Source organism: Camellia sinensis, unplaced genomic scaffold (genome assembly GCF_055761805.1).
Source record: "Camellia sinensis isolate YWXY unplaced genomic scaffold, ASM5576180v1 Unanchor1, whole genome shotgun sequence".
Classification (NCBI taxonomy): Eukaryota; Viridiplantae; Streptophyta; class Magnoliopsida; order Ericales; family Theaceae; genus Camellia; species Camellia sinensis.
In genome coordinates this window covers 11,621,715-11,645,020 of record NW_028128987.1, presented here as the reverse complement: position 1 = coordinate 11,645,020, position 23,306 = coordinate 11,621,715, and the positions used below count along the sequence as shown (strand labels likewise).

Here is a 23,306-nt window from a genome sequence, read left to right as displayed (position 1 = left end):
ATAATTTTAGACAGAGTTAAATCTAACTATTGGTGTATTAATATTTTAAAATATTTGCACAAATTCATAATTTAACAAGGTTATATTTTGTTGTGGGCAGTAACAGAGCAATTTCCACAGTAACTGGTACCAAGATTGGTGGAGAGACCTCGCAAGCAATCACATTAATCATTAATTGTTGAACAACTAAAGTATATCATGTTATATAATCCTACTGCCGTTGAAACTAATTATACAATAGCAGATAATCCGTGCAATACACGTGTTATTTTTTTATAATTTTTTTTTTATTGATATAGTACATATTGTAAAAGAATAATTTTAATTTTAAAGTAAAAGTAAAGTTAAAGTAAGATTTTAATTATTTATTTTGATAATATTAGTGCTATCGTTGTACAAAAGTATTACTTGAATATTTATATATATATATATATATTAATTTTAGTTAAATTATTTGTGTATTTTGATAATTTTAGTTTTATCGTATTATAAAAGTGCAATTATCATATAATAATTTTGTATGATATATATACTCATTTTGATATTAAAAATAATAGTTAAATTAGAAGAAAGATTAGTAACATAAATTAAAAGTAATTATAATTATTGAATTTTCTTTTATATTCATTTAGAAAATAAAAATATATAGAAATAGAAGCTATATAAAATTTATTGAAAAAATTAAATATAAATTTGTTGTAATTGAATTATCATATAATTATTTTATATATATATATATATATATTAAAGTGTAAATTACAAATACATCCCCTGAGATTTGCTTAAAATACGAATTACCCCTATGGTTAGGAAAATTACAAATACCTTCTTGTCATAATTTTTTATTTAACAGAATTAATTGAAAAAATAAAATTTTTAATTGTTCACCTATACAATAATAAAATTATCTGAATTATTAATTGAAATAAAATTTTAATATTATTAAAAACTGTTAATTAACTTGATGATTTATTAATAAAATGACATATTTGTTATGAAATTAGAAATATCAATTAAATTAAAATATCAATTATATAAAAGAAATTTAACAACAATTAACTAAGAAAGAACCATATAACAATATCTAAACCCAAAAAGAAAAAATAATGAAAACATCCAAACGATAGATACATCTTAGTGTGTAAAGTAACTAATCATTTATAATATGATATCAAAACAAAAAAGAATTTACTGTTCAACAATTGAAAAAGTAGCTCAAGTAGTAAATCTAAACTTTAGAAATTTTTTGAGAATATAATTGCTGTGCAGATTTTTCTTCTTATGAGTTGTGATTATATAAAATAATATAAGAAATTAAATATAATTTCATATATAAAATCACTATAGAATTTAAATGACAAATCTATAATATAGAATAATATATAATCGGTATTGAATATAAAATAATGTACGGGAAAATAAGCACAAAAAAAAAAAAAAAAAAAAAAGAGGACAATTTAGCTTAAAAAAATCCTAACATACCCTTGAAAGAATTAAGAAGAAAAACGTAAAATACAAAATTAGTATTAGGTTTGTGGATTATCTCAATTTACGAAAGAAAATATATGGAAAAAAAAATATTTGTCAACTAGAGTTCATATAAAATAGGTAAAGTTAGTATAATTTAAATTGGATTTGGGTTTGAGTTTGTGTAGAGCTCTATATGTAAATAAAAAAATACATGCTGATATGATTTTTTTAGTAAAAAATAAGTCCTTAAAAGACTACTTATATATATATATATATACTAACAGTTGATCCGTGCAATACACGTCTTATTTATTTTTCAAAAAATATTCAATAGTACAATGTGTACTATAGTTTGATGGTACAATGTGTGCTTGTAGTTTCAACCTCAAGTATAGAATGATGATTTTCATCAATGAATATTATCAAAATTAGGCTTTGTAAAATAAAATACGATAATTTTCTATTGGACTATGAGGTTTTGTGCATTGAAATTTTTTGGCTCAGTCAATCTTGAATGATTTGCATAAAATGTCAACTTCTACTTCGATAGAATGATCGAGTACAAGTGTGAAATTAATCTTTCTTTGTTCAAAGTTTATTAAGGCTGTATATTTTTTTTATATGTATAAATTTTTTCATAAAAAAATTTGGCCTTTAAGCTTAATTTAATCTACCTCATGTGAAGGTTGCAGAGGAATGATTATTCTTTCATGCCTCACTCTACCGCCTTGATGAGGAAGTAGAGCGGAGGCAGATTTTATTTTTCTAGCCCTAATTATATTTATTAAATATATTTTTATAGATAATATATAATTTAATGTTTTCATTATAATAGAATTAAAACACTAAAATATTATATGTAATATTAATTTTATTCATTTAAAGGGCATATATAAAAAAAAACACTATAGATAATGAAGAGTCCAATCCGAGTATTATATATATTACTACAGTTTAGATTTATCCGTAGTTGGTTGATCCTTCTATATATTATATTTTTATCTATAAATAAATGCATACGCAATTTGGGTCTGAAGTCGCTCTTAAAGAGGAAATGAAGCATATGCTTCTTGTATTTATATAGGGTTTCTTCGAGATATATACATACATATATATAACTGTATCTCTCTCTAGGGTTTCGGTTGATGTTCTACAGAGTTCAACACTATGAGGAAGAAGCTCGACACTCGTTTTCCTGCGGTCAGTCACCTCTCTTTCTTTGTATGTATTTGTTTGTGTGTGACTTCATGTTTATCTTCTTCAATTTGTCTATTGATTTGTTGTGATTTCTGTGTTCATGTTTCTCTGCTTGTTCATAAGGTTGATTTTCAAAATATGTTTTCTATTTGGGACAATCTTGTACGGCTTGGTTCAGTTGATATACTATTCTCGCCTAAATTCATTTCCGTTATATATCTAATCTATTTGACAAAATGAAAAGGGGAAAAAGCTAAAAATAAAAAATTTATTTTTGTACAAACCCGTCCCGCCCCCACCTCTTTCGGAACAACCTGAACTGTATAATTATAAAATTTGGACCAAAACTTGCCGGCATGAATTAAATTCGACCAGGGCTTGGGCAGAACTTTTCACGAAGTGAAGAATCCGAATTATCCAAATTCTAGTTATATATATCAAACATGAAATAATAGTATTAATTACAAATTTTTTTATCACCGTTTGGATTAAATTATATTGCAATGTAATATATTCTATTGTTTGGTACACATAAGTCAAGGTAACTTTCGTATTATGGTTCGTATTTTTTGAGTTATGTTTCCTTTTTTCTTTTCAAAAAGTGCAATACGTTAGTTTAGGACAACCAATTTTTTTTTTTTAATGTTTTAATTTGAACAACCCGAGTAACACATCGGGCTAAGCTTGGACACACCCTCAACTTGCCTGAGTTGCAACCCTAAAAAATCCCCTAAAACAAAGAAAGCATTTAAGAAATGTGTGTGTGTGTGTGTGTGTGTGTGTGTGTGTGTGTGTGTGTGTGAGAGAGAGAGAGAGAGAGAGAGAGATGATAATTTTCAATTTTTCACATATAAAGAAATAATATTATTTAGGAGAAAGTCTCCAAAAAACTATGCCCCATTGTTAAAACAAGCATCGCATTCAATTGATTTTCAATGCCATTAAAGGTTCATTTATGGGCTTATCATAACTTCCATAGCTTGGCACATTGAAAAGGAAATTGTTATTCTGGTGTCACATGGGCACAATTTGCTAATATTACCTGAACTTGTACATGCACATTGCGCATACATATTCTTCAATTGACTGATTGATTCTTCAATTCTCTCTTAGCTTTTACGACTTCATTTAAGTGATCTTTGTGTTTTGTGTTGACTGATATTGAATTTATTGTCATGTATGTTTATTTCAGGAAAAAGGAGGGAAAAGTAAAGAAAAAGTGTGTTTATTTCAAATCCTCCCGCCCTAACCCCGTTCCACCCATGAAAAGCAAAAGAAAATTATTTTATTGAACGAACATAATAAAATTTCCTTACACTTTACAATAAGATTCCCATCTTCACTAGAGATGATAGCCTTGTGGAATTGACTGAACCAGAGAAAGGGGTGCCAGAGTTGGAGGTGAAGGTGGGAGTGTAAAGGATGAGATTTTAAAATCTATAGGTGATGCTACTGGAGGTGGGAGTTTTCCTATGGTTCGGAATGAGCCACATGGGCGAAGCAAAAGAAAGGAGGATTGCCAGGTTTCTATCTGGGTTTAGATCGAGATATGGTTGAGTTAGCCTAGGTAAATAGTGGGAAGTTGGGCTTAGTCTTGGCCCTTTTGGAGTTATGGCATTGTTATTAATGCTAGGTCTTTAGATCAATCTAGGCCGAGGTCTAGTCTTTAAGGATGAGTTCGGTTACAGGATGAGTTCGATTATGGGCTTATGGAAAACCCTTGTATTAACTCGATCATTTCTTAATCAGGATATTAGTAGCCCATTTATCGTGATGGTGAGGCCCAATCTCAGTCCAGTTTATCTTTCAAGCAGAAGGATAAGGTTTTATCTACTGCAGCCTGCAGAGAATAGTTTTGGGGTTGTGTTAATTTCCCTGATGATGGAGAATGGTGGGTTTTGCCAAATTCAGAGGTTGGGTAGAGTTCGATGAAAGGCTTGTTTTGATAAGGGTGGTGGGCCTTAAGTTGGAATTTTTAGGAGGAGGTTGTAATGTCATGGAGATTTGTGAAGGTCGTTTATTGGTTGTTGATAGGATTGAAAAAGGTGGGTAAGATTTTCTTAAAGAAGTTGAGGTGTTTCAGAAGGGGATGATGACGTTGTCAATGTTGATCAAGTTCTTTAACAAGGAGGCCCTTCGTGGATGAGCTTATTGTTGGTTTGGAATTGCAGTCAGAGGTATCTCCTCTAGTATTGTTGTCTGCCTCCATCCATGTGATGTTGAGGTAGAGATCTTAGAAGATTCTGTTTATAATCAAGTAGGTCTTAGGGTTTCATTTCATGTTGAACATAATGAATCTTTAAATCTCATGAAGGAAGATAAACACTTTGGAAATGTGGAGAAATTTTATCATTTGTTTGTCAAGTGAAAGAGTTGGTTGTAGGTGATACAAAAAGGGATAAGAATGTTGATGATTGTACTAGTCTTCTTGACAATCATAAGTAAAGATTTTGTAAGGTTAAGAAGAATATGGAAAGGGGAAAAACTTCTTCTAGGAAGGAAAGAGAACTTAAATAGCATCATTTTTTGGTTAATTTTGATAGAAAGAGGAGGGATATGAGAATTTAGTAGGGCAACGTGTAGGGAGGGCATGAGTTGGAATTTGGTACATGATAGTCGAGATATGAAATCTTAATGGGTCCGAGCAGTCTCGTTGTGAATGGAAAATTTTACCTAAGAAATTGGATTAGTGCTTATTCTGTATTCATGGAAGAATTCATGAAACACTTCAAAGAGTTGCATCCGGAGATAAAATTTGATGTTGTCATTGGTATTTGGTAAAGCTGGTGGGGACAAATCGAAATTGATGTCAGAAGCTGAGACATCTCTTTATTTGAAATTGGCATAGTTTTGAAGCATTTTAGTAGTTGAGAATGGTTGTATCTTGGGATGTATTATGGATTTTGGTCTCTTGGGCTGTATTTTGGGTTTTAGGTTTTTATTCCGTGCTTATTTTATGTTATTTTATTTATTTATTTATTATTTTTAATTTGATTGTATAAGGGTTGTGCCCCCTCGGAATGTTCTCTAATGCAAATTTTATTTTGTTACTAAGAAAATAAAAATAAAAAACTATTTCCAGGAAAACTTACTAGAAAGTTACATTAAATTGTGAGTCACATTACTGTATTGGTTCACTTTATTATTGTTATTTTATTTTGGTATTTGGTCTGGGACATGTCCGGGTTTACATAGTTGATGTGTCCCAAACATACTTTAAAAAAGAGAAGGAGAAAGAAAGAAAGAAAGAAAGAACTAAAGGAAGAATTTTGAAATAGTCTTCATAAATTGGCTCGAGTCTATCTCTTTTAAATTAATGTGCAGTAACTACTAGGTTAATAAATAGTCTTCTCAACAATGTTTGATTTAATATTGGAAGGCACTTAAGTGATAGGTTTGACAAAAAAATTCCTGAATAAAATATTTATGCTTGCAAAAGTTTAGATAGCTTAATATCTCAAGTGGTTTTGTATGCCTACCCAGGCAAGAGTGCTTTAAATGCTTGTAGTAAGTTGACTGGCATGCCCATCGAAAAAGAAACTTAATTATCATGCCACGTTGACACAAGGAGCTGTTATTGAGAACATTGGGAAGCGGGTGCAGGAGGGGGGGTCACATAGAAGAGTATGGTTGTGAGCGCCTAGGGGTGTGTTTAACTATTTTATTTTTTGCTTAGTTTTTATATATAAATGTAAACACCACCACCAAATTATTAAACATTAGTATAGTAAAAGTAACTTCTCAATTCTTGCTGAATTAAAATTGAAAGGTACGTAATATAAAAAAAAATGACATCCTTTATGAGGAAGGGCAAAATCTAGGATAAATACATGTTCTCTACAAAAAAAAAATTTCTCCTTGATAGTTTTATTTTATTCCTTTGCGTTCAGATGTTTGAGTGGTCTCATCCTAGTTGGAATCATGATTCTATCTCGATGTTAATATGGGTTTTGACAAGATTTTTACGTTAAACAACAAAATTTTTGTTTTAGAGAAGAAGTGTCACTCCCAATAGGCGGTTCTTGCAATGAAGGTATGTGGTATGCCTGATGCTATTGTTCACGATAGGAGCTTGTCATACAAAGTTACATAGAGACATTGAGAGGGAAATCTAATTTTAGAACAATAATCTTTTAGCTCATAGATGAAGAACAATAATTGTTTGCTTTGTAATGCATGTTTTTTGTTAAGTTCGTTGTGCATTTTGATGTGGAGAGTTTGGGAGAGAATAGAAAGTTTTGTTGATGGTGATAGAGAAGAGAGACAAACTGTTTGTATAAACTGGCATAGAGAGAGGTGGATGTCCAGATGGGTAATGGTTTCTAGTTTCTCCACATTTTAACGTAGTTTAGTTTATTGACATGCTGGATTAGCAATCTGCAGCATTTTTATTTTTATTTTTGTGTGCTTAATGGGTTACACTAGTTTATTGAATATAAACTAGGGATCCAACTCTTTACAATGTAAGATATTCAAGAGCAAACAATGAAATATTCGCAGGACTTTTGAGAGCTTTAAGTGGGTCATGGTCCCTTTTCCACCCCTGGTTCTGCCTTTGTACATGTTATTGCTGGAAAAGGAGAGTTGGAGAGAGAGAGAGAGAGAGAGGCCACCATTAACAAACCAAACCAAACCAAGCCAAGCCTTAAGTCTCATCAATGGGGCCGGCTACATGAATCTTTCTTCCCCACTTGACTCTATCAATAGGCCATTTGGTTAGTCAAATTTAGGAGATTCATATCTCTATTTACTACACTAGCCCACTATATATGTTGAAATTAGTGAAAGATAAGATGTGTTTGCCTTGAGGTATTAGTAGAGGGGCTATTTATAGATATTTTCACTTTTGGCTTGGGCAGGTGAAATGGTGACACCTGTTTTATATGTATTGAAGTGCTGTAATCTTTTTCCCATCTGGCATCCCCCTGTTGCCTTCCAGTCACTAGCATTATGCTCTTATGCCCCCCAAGATGATTAACTCCTTGAAGCCCCTAGATCGATCCCACAGCATAACATGGAAAATGGCTGCCCAGTGCTTGCACCTACCTCTTTGATGGGCCATACTAATAAAATTTTCAATTTGTCTAAGGTTCCATTTCATCTTTTGGACAAATTTGCATCACTGGTCTAGGTGAGCATCTGTTGGCTGTACTAGAACCTGCTATAAGTAGTTGCCTTGTTAGGGTAATGTCTGTGAAGTCTCAGTATTAAATTATTTCTTAAACGAATGCACTTTGTTTTGACCATATTAGATGATACTTGCTTATGAGCAACCATTTATTTTGGAATTCTGGTGGTGTAATAAGCTTTAGTGTGATGCTTGTGTGTTTGGGCATCCTTGCTGGTTCTTCTACATGTTCAAATGCAAAAGATTTTGAGGGACCCTCTTTTGAATTGTCTAGGCATGGTGCACTACCTCTTAGTGCAGTCTGGATCTTTGGATCCCTTTCGGTGTATATTTTCTTTCCTTTTCCACTAATTTGCATGTAATACGTTTTTAATTTTTCCTCCCTTCCAAAAACGTTTCAAGTTGCAGTTTAACTCCTCTTTTGTCTATTATTTTTTAGTGTTTTCTGTTTTTATGTTTGTGTAGAAGATATTCTTTTGTCTGTCATGTGCCCTCATAATTGTTTACATCCTCTTTGAGGCATGTTTCAAAATCTTACTGTTTTATTACATTACATACCATTACAACGATGGCATACTCGTCCAAGTAGCATTAATCTGTTAAGAAAATTAGTGTGCTGTTCTGCAGTAGGTCAACTCTTGTTTCTGGCAGATGTTATTATACTTGCTGTTAATGATTCTGACATTTCTTAAATATATATCTGGTTGAATTATCCATTACCAGGCTCGAATTAAGAAGATAATGCAAGCTGATGAAGATGTGGGGAAGATTGCTATGGCTGTTCCTCTTTTAGTTTGTAAGTAATATCAAGTGTTGTGTAGTTAAGAGTCATATTGCATTTAAGTGTTGTACATGTTAGTTCGTTAGACAACTGTTTTCTTTTACATTTCTCCTCTCTTAGTATCACGTCTTTTTGTGTATTTGTATGCAGCTAAAGCGTTGGAACTATTTCTACAAGATCTTTGCGATCGAACATATGAGATAACCCTCCAGCGGGGAGCCAAAACTGTGAATTCTTTGCATTTGTAAGTAATCTTAATATTTTTTCTTATTTTGGTAAGTCCCCATTTGATGGGACTTAAGGCTTGGTTTGGTTTGGTTTGGCAAGTTTCTTCTATAGAATTTGAATCTCAAATCCTAGGCAAAGGCAAAGGCAAAGGCAAAGTATTTGAATTTGTAACTTATGGGGGCTTGCTCCCGTGTATGTGTTGGTGCTCATACCTTTTTGTGAGAATTGCTTTCTTGCATCCTGGATTACTGTCATGGAAGCAGTAATCTGATCTACCATCATTTTGAGGAGATAAATTCCAAAAATAAGGAATCTCTCTGTCACATTTAAGAAAGTTGCTTTCTCAATGAGAAATATATGCAGATTTTGTTCACGCTTGGAAAAGCACACTGCTGACTTCATTTTCTATTAATATTTATGTGATCTGACTTGGTTATTTAACTTGCAGAAAACAGTGTGTACAAAGCTTTAATGTATTTGATTTCTTGAGGGAGATTGTCAGCAAGGTTCCTGATTTAGGTGGTTCTGATGCTGCTGGTGAGGACAGATCTGCTGCCAAAAGAAGGTGCAGAATCATAATTTTCTGACGTTTGTGGAGAATATATATTAGGTGTATCATTCAATTCTGTTATTGACATTGTAACACTGTTTAACCAGGAAAATTGCTGATGATGAAGAGCATGACAGTGATGATGAGATGAAGAGGGGGAGGACGGTAAGATAATTTCTGTCTTCTGTATTTGTCATTTGAACTAGTGTCTTATTACATTAGCTCACACAAGCAAACTTGTTGAAATTCTAAATAGTTCAGCGTGGGTTTTTTTTTTAAACCATGGTAACCTTATGTTTCTATGATGAAGGTTCTCATAGAAATTGTTCTCTTCAATTTACTATCGTTAAACATGAGAGTATTAAATAATTGTATAAACTTTCACTCATTCCTAAGCTTCAATGGTTAGGTAATTGTTGCTTTCCTCAATATTTATTACTAATAAGCCCCTTGTTTGTGTTTCCTAAATTACTATCTGGTTTGAAAGGGTGGTAATATAAAATCTGACTCAAAATGCATTAATTGTTTGATTCTTTTGTGCTAGAGAGAATAATTCGTCAAGCATTTTTCTTTAAAAAAAAGAAAAAGAAAAAAAAGTAGGTGATCTTGGAAATTTTTTTGTTTTTTAATTATTTTTATTATTATTGTTATTTTGATGAAAGGAAAAAAAGAAGAAGAACATAATTGATATGAAGTAACAGTGGCAATAATCTAATGTTGCTTTGCATAATAATGGTTTGTGTTTATGCATATTGCAGCATGAGACTGGCCACACCAGTAGTAGTGGCAGAGGAAGGGGTAGGGGTAGAGGTAGAGGTCGTGGTAGAGGTAGAACAGTCGAGAGGGAGTTGCCTGTTCATAATGAGAAATTTGAAGATGATCCTGACATTTCTCAGCACAATGAGAAGGAAAAGCAAAACGATGAAAGGCTGGATAATGGTGCAGTTCCTGAATGCTCCAAGGAGAGCATTGCAGTTTCTAAGAATGCAGAAGCAACAGCTCGAAATTTTGACCTCAATGTGGGCTTGGACGAGAGTGAGGACTCAACCACTGTGCTAGCCTCCACTACCCCTGCTGTGCTAGCTGCCACTACCCCTGCTTCTACCTCATCAACAAAGCCTGCTCTTGAAATGAAGCACGAGGAATATCCTGGCTGGTCCCTTGCTGACATGGAAAAAATGGCCATTGATCCTGTTCAACTTGCCAATTTAAATGGAAGGATAGATGAAGAGGAGGAAGATTATGACGAAGAGGGGTAACTCTCCGAAATGCCCCTAGTGCTTGCGTTAATTTACATTATACATGTTGGTAGCTCCTTAGATTCTTATATTAGTTATTGAATAGATGTTAATGGATATGGTTGGGGAGACAGGTAGGCAATTTAGGGAAATGAGGAAGTGCTCTAGATGATGTTTATTGGCATTTCTAGAAGGTTGTATAATATATTAGTATGTTTCTGTACTTGTTCACTAATTAACAGCAATGATCTTAAAACATATTGATGGTCGTAAGAATGTGAGCATATCCTTTTTTACATTTGTGTAATCATTCCTTGTTTGAGCCAGCATATTTTTCAGATTGTTTTGCTTTTCATGTTATGATGGCCTAACTTAAAACTTTTCCCATTTCTGTTGGTACCTCTCAATCTGTGTTTTTCGATGCCCAGTTCCAGCATTTGAAATGGAGCGGGCTTTTCATGGAAATGACTGATGCATCGCATGGCTGTTCTGTGTTTATTGTTAAAGGCCTCATCTTCATCCTTGTGTTGGATGATGAGTTGCCCTACAAAGTGGTCTTCTATTTTTTTGTTATTTTTATTTTTTGGTTGTATTTTTGTAGTTGTCTGATGTTATGATGGAAAGCATCTCAAGTTATCAACTGTGTACAAATGATTTAATTATTTAAGAGTGGATTTCAATGTGGTTGGTTGATTAAAATCCATTCAGGGTAGAAATATTTCTTTGGCTTCTCAGAAGCGATGACATGATTTTGATTTTTCATGGTAATGTGATGCGGATTCAGAATTGGATATGCTGTGTTTGTCAAATTTGTGCAAGGTGGATTATATATGATTTGAGTTGGATGATGGTTACTTTGTTGGCATTCATACCTGAATCTGTATGTTTTGTAGTTCGACTGTGGACCTAACCTGATGTCTTGAATTATATTTAGATTAATGCTTAGGAGCACTAAAAAGGGAGCACTAGGGAACACTAATGAGGTGGCTCTTCATTTGATGTGATGGTTGTTTCTTGTGTTTTTCTTTTTTCTTTTATTTTTTACATTTTCTAACTCATTAGAGTTGTTAGTGATGAGATTTTTTAGTGGTCTCTATCATTGCTATTATATTTATGATGGTATCCTCGTCAAAATTTAAAAGTCGTTCACTATTGATTCAAATATGAACGAAGTATACTAACAATCTATATAATTTAGAACTTGTGTCACTTAGTCCCTGACTTATTAATTGTGATATATTTGATTTTGAATTTTAAATCTTGTTTTAAATAAAGACAATCAGAGATGTTTCCTTCGCAAATGGTCCATTTTAAAAGTAAAGTCGTCACATAACTTATTTTCTATTGGTTAACTTATATGTTGTTTAAAATGTAATGGTCTTATTTTTAATGAATAATGTTGGAACTTTCTTGGTTATAAAATTCTGTTTGATTTGATTTTCAAAATCTATTTTCAGAAATTTTTTGTAAGAAATTAAAAATTAAATTGGTAAAAAAAATTAAAAACACACCATTTTTATATAATTTTATCTTTTAAGAGAGTAGAAATAATTTTTAAAAATATTTTTCTTATATTTATTTTCATTAAATTAGTTTTTATTTTCTCAAAAATCAAATATAGCGTCATTATTAAACCAATTGATTAAATGAAAAAATTCAAAGTTCAAACATTTCGTATATTAGACATATCGTTTACACATTAAAAGTCTAATAACCATTCATTACATGATAACCATCCAAAAATATCTATTAATAACAAATACAACGATATGTTTAATAGAGAGGGGGTCAAAGGGGGTGGAAGGAAAAGGGGGGATGAATCATTGTTGTATATGATAACGTCCAAAAACATTAATAAGAATAACCACTCATTACATAATTATCATCAAAACACATACTAAACATTAATTTGATAAAAAATAAAAACGTAAAATATTTATTATGTTTATATAATTTTACCTTTGGTGGGTAGAAATAATTTTTAAAAATTCAAAAATGATTTTTTGACATTTTTTTTTTGTCAAATTAATTTATATCTGATCAAATTGACGATTTTGCCTTTGAAATAGAACAACGATGTCTTTAATTTTCTTTATTTGGAACGAGATTCAAAATTCAAGGTCAAATGTATCACAATTGAAAGGTCAGGGATTAAAGTAACACAAATCTCAAACTACAGGGACCGTTAGTGTGATTCGCTTTTCAAACATTATATTGAATGTATGTGTCACGACCTAAACCCGCCTTTATAGGTGTAGCGTCATAACCGGCCAGTAATCCGAAGATTACCTACGGCCTCAAAGACAAAATTCAAAATATTTAAATATAATTGGGGCTTGAAGCGGAAGCAAAATAAAAATAATAATGTCCATTGAACTGTGCGTACGTGTAGTAATTAAAACATTTTTAACACACTTTTATGCATTCACGTACGAAGGCATATTTTATAACATATCTCACACACTACATGGAGGACTTTTAACAAAACACAAAGATTAACCCATGCTTGACAAAATAAAATAAAGCCTCTACACAGAGGTACTTCTTGGGTGGCTTGACAAAGAGACAGACTCAGGGGCAAACTCTAATGTTGATCCTCCAATTGCTTATCTACATATATATATAAAGAATGAGCTAAGACCCAGTGACTAATACCAAACTAAAGAAGTTGTATAAATGAAATTCTTAATTAAGTAAATAACATTAATACATATTACATGTAAATCAAAATCAAGACGACCTCAAGTCCAATTCATTATGCTCAAGACTTATTAGAGGGGGCAAAATGACCTCGCGTCCAAAGTATTTGTCTAATCATATTACATGTTCTTATTCATATCTATGTGCATATTCATGATAACCTTTTTATTCAATCGACATTTAACCCATTACATTCATATTCAAACGGCCTTTGCCCTATCACGATATTCAAACGGTCTTCAGCCCATCACGATATTCAAACGGCCTTTGGCCCATCATAACATTCAGATGGTCTTTGGCCCATTGCATTCGTATTCAAACGGCCTTGGCCCTATCGCATATTATTCAAACAGCCTTTGGCCCATTACATTCGTATTTAAATGGCCTTTGGCCCATTGCATTCGTATTCAGACGCCCTTAGGCCCATCACATATTATTTAAATGGCCTTTGGCCCATTTATCAAACGACAAACGACCTTAGGCCCAATTTACACATATTAAACGGCCTCAGGCCCAATTCATACTCTTATCACATATCAAACGGCCTTGGGCCCAAATCATATTCTTCACAGAGTCTTATACAAAAATTAGGCATATAGAATATTCATTCATAGTTCAAATCAACAATTCCATGAAGCTTATACAGAATTAGCATTTGAAAAATAATATACTTGAAAATATCTTTACTAAGATATTACTCACAGTGTTTAGATGCTTGAATCACTCTTGTAGTTGACCCTACACAATTCATAATACACATAGAAATCAGGTCACAATACAATTCATTCTGTTCTTAATTTGTTTAATTCTCTTAGGTTTCTTTCTTACACTTTCAATTTATTTATAATGCTCAATGTATGTCTAAGAGTGTTTAGAAATAAAAGAGAACGGAAATTGGAACATGAAACAACTTTTCAAAATTTTCTGAAACAGGGCTTTTCGCTTGAGCGCAACATTAGTCGCTCGAGCGGACCCTTTGGTTTGCAAAGATACTGGTTACTTGTATTCTTCGCTCGAGCGACAACTTCTTTGCTCGAGCGATGATGACGAATACTGAGTTTTCCAGAATGTTGTTTAAACTTCAAAACACAACTTTAAATGATACAACTTACATGTTTTGTTCTATATGTCAACCATACAACTTCTAACATGACATAATGCCAATTTTACAAGATTTGAAGCTCAAATCTCCAAGGATTCATCATACAAGTCCAAATTATTTCAAATTTATTTCCATAACTTCAAAACTCATGCACATGAATTCTATATTTTCATGGATTGTGCATGCATGTGAAATGTAGACTCTAATTTCATCTCAAATGATAGAAATGACACTCAAAATTCAAGAGATTCAACAAAATTATGTATGCCTGTGTGATTTGGTGTCAAATTCTCCATGTTTCAAAAATCATCTTTCAATTTTTTATTTATTTTATAAAACATAAATTGAAACTATAAAGCTCTTTCAAAAATATTTGTTCGTATGAAATATAAATCAAAATCAAATTAATTTTTGATTCTCAAATATAAATTATAATTCATCTCCAAATTTGTCCAAATTTAAATTATTCATTTTTTTCCTATCAAGCCCAATTCCAAACCCACAAATTCTAAAACATGAATTGAACTTTCAAAATATAATCTCAAAACTTGGATTCATACATGGCTTGTCTAAAACCACATACGCTCTTAATTATTCAAGAAAATATGATTAATTTTAAATTATTTACATTAAAACTCCTTTAATTTAAAAATTGAACTTATTTGTTCACAAACTTCTTTAATTTAAATCTATGATGCATGTACAATTAGAGTATTAAGACTTGTAGGATTTGTCCATACATGTAGATATTAGACTCAATTCATGCATGACATTCCAAAATAAAAAAAAAAATTCATGCATGACATTACAAAATCAAATAAAAAATAATTAATTTCTTAATTAATTTCTATAATCATGAATCTAATTTAATCTCTTCATCTTTGTTTTCTAATTGCTTCCAAATTATATGAAATTGAACTCAAACTCATCATTAATTTCAAGTGTAATACATGAAGTTTACAAAAATCAAACATAAATTTCATACCTTAAATTTTAATTAGCTAAAATTCTTGAGCTTTCTCTCTCTAAAATGGAGCGCGCTCTCTCTCTCTCTCTGCAATGACTCAACTCTTAAACCCACTCTTTCTCTGGGAATGCTCTCGGCAAAAAGATGAGCCACAGCTCCAGCACAATGATACACACCCACTTCTCTCTCTGTATTTTGATTCTCCAACATACACATAGCAAGATGGACCCCTTCTTTTTGACTTTGAAAAGTTTTTCACCAAGTGATATACACTCTCAGCACAATGCACAAATACACACACCTCATTCTTCCATTACACACCATGTGTGCACATGCACACTAGCACATTTCATTAAGGTTCCAGCACATCACTCACATGCACACATACACACAACAGATTTCTCAATACACCCACACACGTAAACACTCTCAATTCTAAACTCTTCCATAATTTAATACATAATTAAATTAATTAATTATGCAACCTTTAGTTTTAATATATCTTTGATTAGCACATAATTTAATCAATCATAACTAATCACAAATCCTACATAATTTAATTAATTTAGTTTGACTTCCTTTAGAGCCCAATTAATTATAATTAAATTTATCAATCTGAATCAGATTTTTAATCAAACTTTCAAAAGGCTCCAAATATAAAATTAAATTTATCACCATCATCAATATTGGTTTCCCAAGCCATTAAAGTCTTCAATTTCAGATCAAACTCAAAATCTCCGTTAATAAATTACATATTCAATTAAACACCTTATAAATAAATTTAATTTATAATAATCTTAATTCTCAATCTTCATACCTTAATCAACTCCAATTTGGATCCAATTAATAAAATCTCAATTTTACTAAACTGAATCAAGTATTAATTAAACTCTCAAATGGGTCCGTATTTAAAATTAAATTAATTAATTTCACTTCCTTAAGCCATTTGGACCTTAATTTCTAATTCCAAAATAAATTGTTATTAAAATCACTTATCGATTGGGCTCCATAATCCTTGTAAATCCCAAATTAAATCAAAATAACGACTAATTAAAATTTAAATCTCCTCAAATAATTAAATGTCAAATATAATACGTAGTGGGGTTGTCACAGTAGGGTTGCAAACGAGCCGAGCTGAGCCGAACTTTAGTATGTTTAGACTTGTTTATTATGATTTTTAACGAGTTTGAGTTTGAGCTCAAACTCAATAAAAATTTAACAAACCAAGTTCGAGCCAAGTTAGCTTAAACTTGACTTGTACTCGAGTTTGCTCACGAGCCTTAACGAGTCAAAAAAATTAAAATTATAAATTCATTTTTGCTTATCAGGCTAAAGTTATAATTGAAATTTTGATTATATAATTATACATACAATATATAAATATACTAAAAAAAGTCAATATTTATCAAAATAATAATATCTACCACCGCTATTACATAAATGTATTATCTATAGTTAACTATTATTTATTTACATTTACATTTTTTTAAATATATAAATAATATAATTATCTTATTTTTTATACATATTTTTATATTATTTAATATATAAACAATAAATGTTAAGTGAGTCGAGTTTACAAGCTGAATTTTAGTATGCTTGGACTTATTTATTAAAATTTTAAAAGTTTGGATTTGTTTATTAGAATTTTAATGAGATCGAGTTTGAACTTGAACTCAAAAAAAAAAAATAACAGAGTGAGTTCGTCTGAGGTTTAATCAAGCCGAGTTCGAATCTATTTACGAATGGTTCTGTTTATTTATAGTCCTATTTAAATGGTGATATCGAATGGAGATATATCGATAGAAGAGGACACCGGATGAAATTCGGATTCGTTTTTTTTTTAATTTAACCAACCGGTTTTGAATAAACCTGATCTGATTTTTTTTTTAAAAAAAAAAAAAACTATATGTATGTTTTCTATGGAAAGGATGTCACACAGGTTAATTGAATGCTCAAAACGACTGAAAAATAATAACAATCTCTCTATCAAAAAAAGAATTTGTTAAAACTGTGAAAATCAAATAGCATGTTGCCAAGTTTTTCTATGAAGTTGAAATTCGACAAAGTGGAGAAGAAAAAGAAAAGCAAAATGATGTTGGGTGTAAAGTGTATTTGTTTGTGAATTATGGTGGGATCCAATTCTAGAGAGGGAGAAAATTAAAGACCCAAAGATATATAAAGGGAATTTGAGGGGGGGGGGGAAGAGAGCTAATTGTTTTGATCGTATTGCTCTGTTTTGGTGTGTTTACAAATGAAAAGCTCTTGCTTTTTTAAAATGTTTGAGAGTCCTAAAATAAGAACTTTGAGCTTTAATGGGTGAGGTTTATTTATTAATGTGATGTTTTAATTTTTTTTTTTTTTTTGATTAATGCCACATGTATAGAGTTTCATTTACTAGTGCTCTCAATGACTGCCCCTTGCCTTTATGTAGGCAAGGTTGCCAACCCTCTCAACCAATGATGATGAGCCAAGCACATACAAGTTGTATGTACTGACACTGCAACTCTGATGCAGAGCAAGTTGCAAACTTATTTACATATTGATCGAAAATAAAATACATATTACAAATTAGTTATTTAATTTAACACCCCATCTATAATACGAAAGAAAATCTTGAATTGTTCTAATTTTTGTGATGACACTGCTTTGGTAAAAATGTTTGCAAACTGTTCGTTAGTATTGACGCACTCTAACTGAATTTCTTCTTTGCCAACCAAATTTCTAATGAAGTGATGACGAAATTTAATGTGCTTTGTTCGAGCATGAAAAATTAGATTTTTCATCATGGCAATGGTAAACATATTGTTACAGTAAATTATTGTGGAGTCAATTGCTTTTGATGTAGATCTGCAAGAATTTTTCCAAGCCATATAGCTTCACAAGCGGTGTCGGTGCCTGCAATGTATTTTGCTTCAGCTGATGAGAGTGACATCGTCTTTTGCTTTTTTGAGGACCATGAGATTGATTTTGAACCTATGTTAACAGATATCCAAATGTGCTTTTTCGATCATCAATGGAACCTACCCAATCACTATTAGTGTATCTATAGCAAGATTGTTGTCTTCTTTCTTCACTTACTTGATCCCAAAATTTTTTGTACTTTGCAAATATCGTAGTGTTCCCTTAGCTGCGGAAAAATGTATTTGGCTGGGTTCAGTCATGAATCTGAAAATCATGCTGACTGGATAGACGATATCTGGCCTGGTGTTTGTGAGATACACGAGTGATCCAACTAAGCTGCAGTACAGCGTTGGGTTGACTTTTGGCACTCCATCTTCTAGCTGCAAATTTTCATTTGTTGCCTGTCACGCCTTATAATTTGGACAATTAAATATTAAATTATGACTAAATCCCAACCAATATTCCATCATCCAAATCCTAGAGGTGAAACAAAATTTAAATGTTCTCGTCTTCATAAGGTTTAAGTAAATTTCAATGCTAAAAAAAATACAAAGGATAAAAAAAATTAACAAACGCCAACCAAACCATCCATCATAAATTCATGACTATCCAATACCTCCAACATTAAAGCAATAACAAATAGTCAAAACAACTTAAATAATATAAAGTTAGAAAATAACCTACAATGCGAAATTATCAAAACACTAAGGTCTTAAAAAAAATAAATACTTAAATAAATTAATATAAACCTTAAACTCAAGAAAACAAAAGAAATCCAAAAGACATGTCCTACAACCATAATTATTTCTCGCCACCACCGTAGCCCAACTAATCCTGCAAATGAAGCTCGGCTGCGCTCGAACAGAACGCACCCGAGATGTCAAGGAACAAGACAGGTCAGTATACAAGTATACTTGTATGAGTACAAGATTTGACACCTACGTGTTCACCAGACACAAACAAAAGTACATTTAATTTTTATTATGGGACAAGACAAATAGTTCCACTCGCACCGAGACGAATGAATAGTTTCCTGAGATATGGTAGCATTTTGTTTCTTGTTCGTACACAACTAAATATAAATAGAGTATAAAAAAAAAAAATGTTAGGTCAACCCTGCATAAAAAGTTAGTAAATCCTACCATTTTGCAAAAAAATAAAATTAGTATAATTTAATCATAAGTAAAATTACTGAAGGAGTATAAAAATGCACCGCTTCATGCGTAAATCATTTGAATTGACCAAAACTCAAATAACAAACATTGTACAGAATCAAATTTTCTAAAAAGTAGCGTGGAAGGATTTAGTAGAAACTGAATAGATTGAGAGAAAAACTTGATAGAAGAATCTAGACGGAATTCGACTGAAAAATCTAAAGCTGAGAATGAAAAGAAATTGCCCTAAGATGATTTTTTTCGGAAAAGTTCAAAACACGAAAAGTGTTTAGAATAATATTTTACTTTAATTTACGTAAAATCAATAAAAGTAAGCTCGTTTCGTGGATTAAAACAGCATTTAAAATTTACATTGTTAAAATGAATAAAAACTAATGTAACCAAGATCATCTGATTACAAGTTCTAATCGATTTTTTTAGTAAAAAGCTAAAACACAAAAAATTGTCTAGAATTACGTATACATACCTTTGCCCAAATTTCGTAATTTATTGAGATCGTTTACTATTTTTCAAGATGTACAAGTCAAAACAATTCAAACTATACCAACAAGTTCATATTTAATTCTTTGTACCTTAACTCCACCACTTCGGCCCTTCACTTTCGGCCTACACATATATCCCATGTGCCTCCCGTATACTAAACATCGCTCCAAAGCCAAACTTGCATGGGGATATCGTCCCGAGTTTGACCTACACTCCCCGGACGGTTAGCATATACGTACGGGCGTAAATCAAAGCACTCGTTTACTATTAAGAATGAGGCAACAATATATATATATATATACACAACCTCTCAATTACTCATGAGAACAAACATAATAATGCCAAACATAACAATGCCGAGCCTATTGCATTCAAATAAATCTCATAATTCTCATTTTTTTTATACACTTTTTCTCACTAGCACTCAAATAAAATAACAATCCATGGAGTCATGGTGGAATATTTGAAATTTATTTATGGGTTCTTAATTTATTTTAATTTCATATATCTATGAGTGTGATTACATCTATAACATAATTATATATAAAACCCCTAAACTTTGCATACATAACTAACAAAAATAATTGAAATTAATCCATCATCTTCATGTAAATACAATATCAAACCAACATCAAATAAATAAAAATAAACAAATAATATCAACAAAATAAACATAAATCAAGGAAAGTAAATTTTACATTGATAATATTTTTTTAGAGATCAAAGAATCACTTAAAAAATTAATAAAGTTACCAAAATAAAATCCTAACCCTTACTTTTTTTTTTCTTTACCTCTGCTCTCTCTTTTTTTTCCGCCGTTTCTCTTTCTCTCCCTCGAAACTCTCCTCTCCCGCACACAGTCACAACCCTCTCTTTTTTCTTTTTCTCTATTTGTAATGACAGCCCCCTCATGATGATAACACATTTTTATTTTTTTTATATATTATAATATATTATACAAATACAATATATATAAATATGTTATATACAATCAATATATATAAATATTTAAATTAATTATATATAATTAAATATCGTATTAAATTAATTAAATATCACATTAAATTCTCATGTATCAACACAATTAATAAAGTCAATAAATAAATAAAATAATAATAATAATAATAAATAAATAAATAAATAAATAATGACTTACGAAAAATCAAGTCGCTACATCGCCACAGGTGATAACATCTTGAATCTTTTCAGCAAATCTTCCGTGTACTTTTCTTGAGAAATGAAAGTTTCTCCTTTAGTCTACCGCACTTGAATGCCAAGAAAATATTTCATTAGGCCAAGATTTGTCATTTCATATTCTTGCATCATAACCTTTTTTAAATCATCTAGCATCACAAAATTAGTGCTAGTAAAAATTAAATCATCAACATAAAGGCAAACAATGAGGAAATCATTGGTATCTCCCTTTTTTACATATAGTGATGGCTCACTAGGACTTATTTGAAAACCACTATGGATAAAGTATTTGTTTATGTTACTATTCCAAGCATGCGGGGCCTGTTTTAGGCTATAGAGTGTTTTTCTTAGCCAATAGACCATATCTTCTTGTCCTTCCATTACATAGCCTTTTGGTTGCTCCACATATACTTCTTTTTCTAGATCGCCATTCGAAAATGCTAACTTTACATCCAGTTGGTGGACCGACAATTCCAGTTGTGCTGCCAGGGCTAAAACTGTTCTGATTATCTTCATTCGGACAACTCATGCAAAGGTCTTATTGAAATATACTTCAGGTTATTGTGAGAAGCCTTTTGCAACAAAACGAGCTTTGTACTTTTGAACCGAGTTGTCTTCATTCATTTTGGTTTTGTAGATTTATTTTAGCCCAACTATATCTTTTTGTTTAGGATGATTCACAAGCAACCAAGTGTGATTTTTAAAAATTGTAGACATCTCTTCATCCATTACTGTTTGCTAAACTTGATTTTTTGCCGCCTCTTCAAAATTCTGTGACTCACAAGAGAAAAATGCAAAATTGCATGAATCATAAATTTCTCTTAAAGGTCGTACCTTTCTAATAGGTGATTCTGAATCAGATTTTGTGTCACTTTCTTCAAAAGGATTTTGTTGTGGAACTGGTGAATCTGAATTTGAAGAACTTAACTCATCTTGATCTGGTTGTATGAATTTTTCAGCATCATAGGAATTTTTCCAGTCCCATGCTTTCATTTCATTAAAGTGGACATTCTTTGAAGTCACCAATTTGTTGGTTTTTGGATAAAAAAGTCGATAACCTTTTGATTTATCGCAATAGCCCATGAAGATGAATTTTCTCCTTTTTGGTAAATTTTTTCCCTATATTGAAAAGGAATAAGGGAATAAGCAATGCATCCAAAATCTTTGAAAAGATTTACAAGTGGCTTGCAATTGAGATTTTATGGTAAGTTTAATAAAAAGTTGATTTGGAACGATTAAATTAGAATAACTAATGTTAATTAGTTTAACTTAAGTTATTTACATGTATGCCATTGAGTGGGCTTTTACAAGATTATTTCAGACCTTATACATGTTTTGACTCTATCATCTTCCACCTTCAAACACCAACCGTGAAAGTGAAAGAGAGTAGGGAGAATTGGTCCAACACTTGAGAATTTGAACTCAAACCAAAGAGGTGCTAGGAATTGTTGTCAATTGAAGAAGATTAGAGGGTTTCAACTTCAACTCTTGTAGATTCAACCTCTAGGTAAGGGACTAAACTCTTAATTGAGTAATTGAATTAGATTCTACAAAATTATTGGTGAATTAAGTGATTTAATGTAGGAATTGCACTAGAATTGGGAAGATTTGGGCCATACCATGCATGCATGTGCATTTCTTCACAAACTGAGCATGAATTCAAAGAATTCTTTCATGCATGTGTTCATCTCACTAACATTTTGGTTATGCATCATGTTTTCTATCAAATTGTCAAGTTTGATCATGTTTTGAAGAGGTTAGATTCAAGAAAAGTCATGTATGTTGTGTCCTTGAGGCATTCATAAAGTTTGTGTTGGAATTTTGTACAATTGGAATACTTTTGGGCCTTGATTTCATGAAATGATCTTTAAACCATGATATTTTGCGAGTTTCTAAATGTTTTCCAGAATTTTGGCCCAAGAGAATGGGTTTTGGGGTGTTGAATTCATGTTTTGAAGCTTGGGAGCAAATCTGGAAAACCCAAAATTTTGCTACCACGCTCGAGCGAAGGACTCTACGCTTGAGCGACTGTCCTTATTTTCATATTCTCGCTCGAGCAAAAAAAAGGCTGGCTCGAGCGTAAATTGCAAGCTCTCAGGAATTTGTGTATTTAGACACACGCTCGATTAATAAGACTTGCGCTCTAGCGAGGAACTGTGTCTCACGCTCGAGCGAGCGTCGAGCGGAGA

The 23,306-nt window shown here is 31.7% G+C and overlaps 1 protein-coding gene across 4 annotated transcripts; it reads left to right on the top strand.

Moving 5' to 3' along the window:
• The first annotated feature begins 2,395 nt into the window (after window positions 1-2,395).
• On the top strand, window positions 2,396-10,918 carry LOC145788651 (uncharacterized). 4 transcript variants are annotated; one of them, XM_082910932.1, is made up of 7 exons: window positions 2,490-2,670; window positions 3,860-3,886; window positions 8,519-8,591; window positions 8,727-8,820; window positions 9,253-9,369; window positions 9,462-9,519; window positions 10,113-10,918. In XM_082910932.1, exons 1-7 carry the CDS (start codon window positions 2,638-2,640, stop codon window positions 10,611-10,613), a joined length of 903 nt encoding a protein of 300 aa, XP_082767058.1. In that variant the 5' UTR covers window positions 2,490-2,637; the 3' UTR covers window positions 10,614-10,918. The 4 variants fall into 4 exon arrangements, with proteins under 4 accessions (XP_082767059.1, XP_082767060.1, XP_082767058.1 ...); XM_082910933.1 differs by lacking the exon at window positions 3,860-3,886 and having other exon boundaries at window positions 2,396-2,691; XM_082910934.1 differs by lacking the exon at window positions 3,860-3,886 and having other exon boundaries at window positions 2,437-2,670.
• Window positions 10,919-23,306: the final 12,388 nt, after the last annotated feature.